Source organism: Cyprinus carpio, chromosome B9, assembly GCF_018340385.1.
Source record: "Cyprinus carpio isolate SPL01 chromosome B9, ASM1834038v1, whole genome shotgun sequence".
Taxonomy (NCBI): Eukaryota; Metazoa; Chordata; class Actinopteri; order Cypriniformes; family Cyprinidae; genus Cyprinus; species Cyprinus carpio.
The window spans coordinates 29,740,023-29,748,581 of NC_056605.1; the positions used below are offsets into that span (position 1 = coordinate 29,740,023).

Below are 8,559 nucleotides of genomic sequence, written 5' to 3' on the forward strand. Positions count from 1 at the left end.
TTTTTATTTATTTATTTATGTTATAACTTGAGGTGTTGTGCAGTTTTAGAAGCAGCATTTAGAATAAATGTATTTTAAAAAAGGCTCTTTTGCATGCAAAGACAGTATTTATTCGATCAAACATAAAAACTCTATAATAGTGAAATATTATTCTATTGTTATATATTTTAAAATGTAATTTATTCCTGTGATGTAAAGCTGAATTTTCAGTATCATTACTTCAGTCTTCAGTGTCACATGATCCTTCAGAAATCATTCTAATAGGCCGACTTGCTGCTCAAGAAATGTTTCTGATTATTATTAATGTTGAAAACAGTTGTGCTGCTTAATATTTTTGTGCAAACTTTTTTTCAGGATTCTTTGATGAATAGAGTTCAAAAGTGTTCTGCATTTGTTTGAAATATAATTTTTTGTAACATTATAAATGTGTTTGACCAATCTTATGCATCCTTGCTGAATAAAAATATAGTCATTTGTTTTTTAAAAAATGTAAGATTTTGTCTCATTAATGGCTTTAATGCAGTAATTTATCTTCAATGAATAGTTTTTTTTTTTTTTTTTTTTACCTGGGAGTAAAGTTTAACTACAGACTCATGTGAATCTTGGGAAGCTGCCGTTACAAAGTAACTTCTCCAACAAAAACATTCTAAATCAGACACTTTTGAGGTTCCATTTCAATTAGGATGCTCTCTCAGAAGGCAGCTGCCAATGTAGGCTGTGGAACAGAGCCGTAATGTGTTTGTTTGTTTGTTTGTTCACAGTACGGCATGCAGCTTTACCAGAACTTCATCCAGCCCCATCAGAAGCAGAAGAGCTCTCCAATGGTGAGCCACAAACTCTAGTCCATGTATGTTTAGCACAGCAGAAGTTTTAAACCACCGAGAGGCTCTACGATAACCATAAACACACGTTACAGTCATACAGTGGAAACCAGCACTGAAATACTGTCATTTTTGCTCGGCACATCCTTGGCAGGTTTCTTTTTCATTAGAAAGCACTTCATTGTTTTAAAAAGATCTAAAACGCAAGAAGATTCAAGGTTAAAAGTTCAAGGTGTATGTAATATACAGTAAATATAAAAAAGGTTACTTAAAATTAAGATTTGTTTACTCTTGTTTCCTTGGTCTTGAGAAAACCGAAGTCATTTAAACTCAATATCCTGCCGCTGAATCATGAATGAGTGAATTGGGTTTTAGTTTGATGTCTGTAAGTGATATTCACTTCTGAATCAGTGACTGACACTTGAGATGAAGGCTGCAACACTGTCATCTTAGACACTGTAGGGTCAATGCAGTCAATTTCATCACCAGCCGAGCCGACTCGAGAAACCAGAATGTCTGCATGCTTATAGAATGATGTTTGAAAGATGATGATTAAATGGTTTGCAGATGACAAGAAAAATGTTGAGTTGTTGTGAGAAAATGCAAGAAAACAGCTTTTGTTATTTCAAGATTGCTAGAAAAATTATGTTGTGATCATGAAATTTTATTAGATTTTCTATAGATTATCTTAAAATGACATAAATACTTTACAGTTTAAATATATGTATATTTTTTTTCAATTCAGTTATGAAATTTATTTATTTTTTTGCAGTACTGTAATTAAAATTGCAGTAATTAATTGAAATTAAAATTACAGTAGCATATCACCCTGTAGCCCAAGACTGGTCGCCCACTGAAGCTAAACGGGGTTGAGCTGGTCAGTACCTGGATGGGAGACCTCCTGGTGTTAGTGAGGTCAGCAGGGGGTGCTCACCCTGTGGTCTGTGTGGGTACTAACACCCCAGTGTAGTGACGGGGACACTATACTGACAAAAAGCACCGTCTTTCAGATGAGACGTTAAACTGTGGTCCTGACTCTCTGTGGTCATTAAAAATCCCAGGGAAGTATTTCTAAAACACTAGCATCCTAACCAAAAAATCCCCCACAAAAATTCTCCCATCATCCACTCACAATAATACACAAATAAGCTGATTGGCTTCTTCACTCTGTCTCCTCTCCACCCTCTGTCTCCTCTCCACCAGTAAGCTGGTGTGTGGTGGGCGTTCTGGCGCCAGGTGGATGCTGCACATTGATGATGATTGAGGAGATTCCCCTTTCTATGTAAAGCACTTTGAGTAACCAGAAAGCTCTATATAAATGTAATGAATTATATTATAGAATTGACATTATTTTAAAAGACAATTTTGCACGTTTCATCATATGCATTCATAATAGATTAAGTATCCTGTATTCACATCATCATCCAGTTGATAAAAACCTCATTTATCAAAACATGAAACCAAAAAGCGACAAATTTAACAAGAAATTGTTTTCTGGACGTTTTAAAGGCCACAGACACTTTTCTTTATTTATCACGAAAATAATGTTGCAATTCAAATCAGTCACAGCATTAAAAACAATGAGCTCAACTTATTTGCTTCACAAAATATGCTAAACAGTGTTGGGGAAAGTTACTTTTAAAAAAGAAATGCATTACAATATTGCGTTACTCCCTAAAAAAGTAACTAATTACGTTACTTAGTAATGCATTACTTTACTTTTGCATTATTTTCGCATTACTTTTTAAATATGAGCAGGGTTTGATTGTTTTTAATATAAGATTATCTATTTATAGCAAATTTTAAAGCCCTTTCACACCAAAAAGTGTAATGAATAAACCTCGGGCTGAAGGCTGAAGGAAAAGTAAATTCACATCTGTACAGTAGAACGCAGAAGAAGGTTCAACACTCTTCAGCAATAAAAAACAAAAAAAATGAAGCACAATTGTTAGTTTATATAAAGTAATGTTTGCTAATTAGTATGGTTGAACTGGATCATCAAAAGTCAGCAGCAAAGACATCAGTTAATAAAATGGGATTAGATACATTTGTATTATTTAACATTTAATTATTGCAGGTTTGCGTCATATTCTGAGTTTGCATTTCACTGTTTTAATTAATTTTAATGAATACTAAATCTTTTTTTTTTTTCTTTTTTTTTTTTGCGAGGGGGATGAATTAATGCACATTCACATTTAGTCTAGAACTACATCATGTTCACACAGAGCACACAATGCCTCTGTACTTCCGATTTTTCTCCCAATATGGGGACAGGAGACTTGTCGGTCTGTAAATGGGAAAACAAAGTGTAACTTTTTTGAAAAAGTAACTCAGAAATTTTCTTATAAATTAGAAAGTAATCCATTACTTTACTAGTTACTTGAAAAAAAGTAATCTGATTACGTAACTCGTGTTACTTGTAATTCGTTACCCCCAAAACTGATGCTAAATATAATTTTTTATTTCGTTTGATTTTGGGACTAAGTATGACACGACGTGTTCTTGACAGGCTTCATGAGACTCAGCTCTCTGTGTCTGGATTTACTTTTCTTTCACTTTGTGACTCAAACACAAAGAAGCAGTCGATGCAGAATGAGGTGAAGCTGTTGTCTTTGTGGAATTATTCTGTCATCCAGTGTCTTAAAGCCTCACCGCTCGTGTATTAGCTGAGATTAAGGACCTTTCAGAAGTCATAATCACTGCTTCTCTCGCTATAGGGATCACTGTGGAAAGGAAATGCTTCTTTTGTTTGATAAATCACAGCTCTAATCAAAATCAAAAACAAACATAATCAATACACAACCTAAAAAAATTAACATTGCAGAGAGAGTGAGCAGATCAAATACAGGGCTGAATTCATAGACAAGTTCAAATGACTGTTCGTAGATTCATAGCAATCATAGACAGTCTAATAACACTATTATCTTCTGTAGAGCTGTTTTACAGCTGAAATTTGATTTGTTTAATAATGTATGAATTTTACAAACTTTTTACTTTAACATGAAACCGCATGAATCTGTACCACAGAGTCATGGTTATTATAGTTAGCTAAAACTAAAACTGAAGCTCAAATGACATTATTATTATTATTATTATTATTATTATTATTATTATTATTATTATTATTATTATTATTATTAAATATTCAGCATCTAACTAGTCATCATCTTACTTTTTGGGCATATAAATATCAGCATCTGCACCAAATTTCATATTTTTGCAATAGTCAACAATACATTGTATGGGTCAAAAATATAGATTTTTCTTTTATGCCAAAAATCAATAATAATAAATAAAGATAACATTCCACAAAAATATATCACAAAAACCCCACTGTAAATATCAAAACTTCATTTTTGGTTAGTAATATGCATTGCTAAGGACTTCATTTGGACAACTTTAAATGTGATTTTCTTCTCAATATACTGTGTGTGTATGTGTGTATATATATATATATATATATATATATATATATAATATATGATATATATATATATAATATTATTTTTATTTTATTTATTTATTTATTTTTTCACCCTCAGATTCCAGATTTTCAAATAGTTGTATCTCAGCCAAATATTGTCCTATCATAACAAACCATACATCAATGGAAAGCTTTCATATAATGTATAAATCTAAATTTTAAAAGATTGACCCTTATGATGGTTTTGTGGTCCAGGGTCGCATTTTTTTCTTTTGGTGTGAAATGTAATCTGATCATGTTTTCTGTGGGATTCACTATTGCATTTTTGCATGTGTTATCAGAGGAGCATCTCGGAGAACTCACTGGTGGCCATGGACTTCTCAGGACACAAGACTCGGGTGATCGAGAACCCGTCCGAAGCGCTGTCGGTGGCCGTGGAGGAGGGTCTGTCGTGGAGGGTAACATACTCACAAACAACATGCTACATACTAGATTATGAACATTGTGCACAGATATTTTCATAGCATCTGTATATTAAACCTCAATTTGTTCCAAACCTGTATGAGTTTCTTTCTTCTGTTGAACAAAAAATAAGATATTGTGAAGAATGTTGGTAACCAAACAGTTGACGGTAGCCATTGACTTCTATAGTATTTTTAACATACTATGGAAGTCAATGGCTACCGTCAACTGTTTTGTTACCAACATTCTTTACAATGTCTTATTTTGTGTTCAACAACAGGGTGAACAATTAACCAGAATTATTGCTTTTGTTTTTTGATGCATTATTTGTTCAGACCGCCAACAATTATAAAAAAGTATTATATATAGTGTATATGTGTGTTCTCTTCTTCTCCAGAGGAAAAGCTGCCACAGGCTGAGCTCTCATGGTAGTCCGTCCACCTCTCAGAGCTCCATGTCCAGCATAGGTCAGCACACAAACACACGTCCACAAAACAGAGTAAAAACCTGATGATCCTTCTTCTGTCTGACATAAGGATATCATGCTCTTCTCTAGCTATCCATGTGGCTCAGCCGTGGTTTCACAGCAAACTGTCCCGGGACGAGGCTCAGAAACTAATCACTCAGCAGGGCCTCATCGATGGGTATATTCATTTAAAAAGCACTTGATTTTAAAGATGCACTGAACTGAAGCTTCTGCATTTCTAAATCTAAATGAAGTCGTTTGTTTCTCTCTTCTCAGGGTGTTTCTGGTAAGGGACAGTCAAAGTAACCCGAGGACATTTGTTCTGTCACTGTGCCATACACAGAAAATCAAACACTTTCAGATTGTACCGGTAAGTCTGTGCTTACACACATTAACTATAACCACTTTCTACAAATGCGGTATTAAATAGGGTTTTTTCCCCCAACAAATTAATGACTTATTTATATTATTATTATTATTTTATACGTAAATGTAAATCAAAAAAGTACATAAAAAATCACTAGCTATTAATTAAAATGAAAGAAAAATACTAATAAATGTAATAGATTTAAATAATAATAATAACAGCTATGCCACATGGGTAAATTAGTGACAAGTAACAGCATTGCAAATTTAGACTAAATTATGTTGCCTGTCACTCAGCTAACTAGGCTGTCATTAAATGTTAGTTTATAGTTAGTGATAAGCTTATATTTCCATAAATGAAAGAAAATATTTATATTTAATAATTTTCTCTTACATTGACTTTTGTAACATTGTATATATATATTTCAAAATCTGCTAAGGGGTACTTAAATGTAACAAATCATGTGTCTTTTATGCATTGGAAAATAAAACAACATTTTATGAAGCTTTCATAATAGTAGTAATCTTTTAAACAAATGAGAAGGTAGTGATCTACGTTTTATAAAAACCACCTGTCAGTTTCAGTGAGTGAAGAACAAATATTACAGTCTCTGACAGACATTTATGAGGATCAGTTTGACAGATCTTGCTGTCTAAAATGACCTTTTTATGTGAGCCTAGTTTGATGTTAGATTACAGTTCAACTGAAAAGTCCCCAAAATATGAGATTTGTGCTTCTGATGCTTTTAAAAAGTGTTGATGGAAAGTGGCAGTAAATGTATTTGTTGGGATATCTGTTTGTCCCATAACGCTCCTGCTGTGTGTGTGACTGTCAGGTTGAAGAGAACGGCGAGCTCTTCTACAGTCTGGACGACGGACACACGCGCTTCACTGACCTGCTGCAACTAGTGGAGTTTTACCAGCTGAACAGAGGCGTTCTGCCCTGCAAGCTCAAACATCACTGTGCCCGCATCACCCTCTGAACCGCAGCTTGTGCCTTGGACAGGAAGGCGTTTCACTGTCCGCTCCCTGATGAGCATTAGGGTCTGAACTCTGAGACTGTGATAAGGACGAGCATCACTAAACAGACTGGACTTCTGAGGACCCTGATATTCAGCGAGGGATGATCTGTGGTCTGTGGTGCGCAAATGTAGATGGGAATGTATAACGTACTCTGTCCTGATACAAACACTCTCAGTGTGGATGAGACCACCTTATTAAGCTATCAATCAAAGCTAAGGTTTAACGGCAGACCAGCTGCGTCTCTGTATGGTGTGAGCAAACTACAGCCGGGTGCACATGCTACGATTTTTCATTTTGCCATCTAAGACTAATCTTGGGTAAAAGACTTCTTTTAGCTCAAATCAGGTACCGTTTTTTTTTTTTCTTTTTCAGCAAATGTTTCAATAATATTAATAATAATTATAATTATTAATATAATTATTGTTATGACATTTTTATTTTAATGTAAAATTATTTAAGTTCCTTTCTGCATGAATAGGGTACAAAAAACTGTACAACCCTGATTTTTTATTCTCAGTTTATAATACTACTACTACTACTAAATAATAATAAAAATTATTATTATTATTTTAAAGTAACAAGTTATTTAATTATTAAATAAAAATGTCATTTTTTTATTTTTTATTTTTTTACCATCTAAGACAAATCCTGGGTAAAAAACTAATTTCAGAATAAATAGAGTACAAAATACTGTATAACCCTATTTTTTAACAAACCTTTTAAAATAATTATTATTATTATGACATTTTTATTTTAATGAAAAAACTCATATTTTATAAAAAAAAAAAATAACAATTATTTTTCGCAGTATATGACTAATCTAATCAGTTTAACAACAATATTAATAATAAGATTTTTTATTTTCATGTAACTTTTTATAATTAATAAATACAAATATTTCAATAGTTTTTTGCCAGTCTTGGATAAAATATTCCTTTCAGCATGAATAGTATACAAAATACAACCCAGATTTTTTTCTTTCTCAAAAAATGTATTATTAATTATTATTATTATTATTTTTATTTTTATTATTATTGTGGCATTTCATGTAATACATTTTTAACTGTTTTAAAAAATATTACAATTATTATTTAATTAAACTAATTAAACAGAGAAAATGTATTACATAAAAAAAAATAATAAAAACTTGATTTACATTACAAGCTGTCATATTTTTATCTTACTTTTTGGCCAGGTAAATATGAGTAACTGCACCAAACTGGAACCAAATTTTAATTACGAATTAATTAAACGTTTTATAAAAATAAAACTATTTGTTAGCATCTGTTTGGCAACGTTAGAACTATTGTTATCAATTAAATAAAACATCCATTTAATGCTGTGAGTCAAGACTCAAGTTTAAGCTCAGATATATAAGTTGTACAGTCTGACTTGACGTTTATTGCACAATCTGACAGGAAAAAGTCGTACCGCGTGCACTCGGCTTACAATGGTATGGTATAGCCATAATCTGAACACTTAATAAGCTCAAACTCTTGCTGTTTTCCAGGGGTTCCTTTTTATTCTTTTAATCATGCGTCACAGAAAATTCAGGTATTTTATAAATGACGTGTTTGGTGCGAGAAATGTCCTGTTTGCTGAAGAGAATCCGTATGCGTGCATGCAGTAAATGACGACCCGTCACCAACGCACATAACATGAACACTTGACATTATCCTCTGCTGTATCACGCCGTGGAATGCATCACTTCCTCCCGATGATGGCCAATGAAGGTTTACACTCTAGAGCTGCATGCATGGGTGAGAGAAATCACATCACCACGAATGACAGATCAAACAATTGTTGTACATTTGAAACTGATTTTTATAGACACACGGCAGAATTCAGGTAAACGATGTCACGCACCTGGATTGGAATATTTGTAATAGTGAAATGATCAAAAGTGAGGTGAAAACAAACCTGATGACACCGATCCGGCAGAGCTCATGTAAAAACTAATAACCAATGATCCGTTTTGAATAGCCGATATAACTGTA

General features: G+C 33.1%; 1 protein-coding gene across 5 annotated transcripts in view; it reads left to right on the forward strand.

The window, feature by feature from the left end:
• The window catches only part of LOC109096950 (growth factor receptor-bound protein 14-like), a 59,697-nt gene extending 52,596 nt beyond the window's left edge, over nucleotides 1-7,101 (forward strand). For 3 of the 5 annotated variants that reach the window (XM_042731871.1, XM_042731872.1, XM_042731870.1), the window contains 6 exons: nucleotides 762-824; nucleotides 4,587-4,703; nucleotides 5,105-5,174; nucleotides 5,264-5,351; nucleotides 5,450-5,543; nucleotides 6,376-7,099. In XM_042731871.1, coding sequence (XP_042587805.1) covers nucleotides 762-824; nucleotides 4,587-4,703; nucleotides 5,105-5,174; nucleotides 5,264-5,351; nucleotides 5,450-5,543; nucleotides 6,376-6,522 — 579 coding nt within the window. In that variant the 3' untranslated portion in view covers nucleotides 6,523-7,099. Of the gene's footprint in view, nucleotides 1-761; nucleotides 825-4,586; nucleotides 4,704-5,104; nucleotides 5,175-5,263; nucleotides 5,352-5,449; nucleotides 5,544-6,375 lie in introns of all 5 variants that reach the window. The other 2 variants (XM_042731874.1, XM_042731873.1) reach the window with 2 other exon arrangements.
• Nucleotides 7,102-8,559: the final 1,458 nt, after the last annotated feature.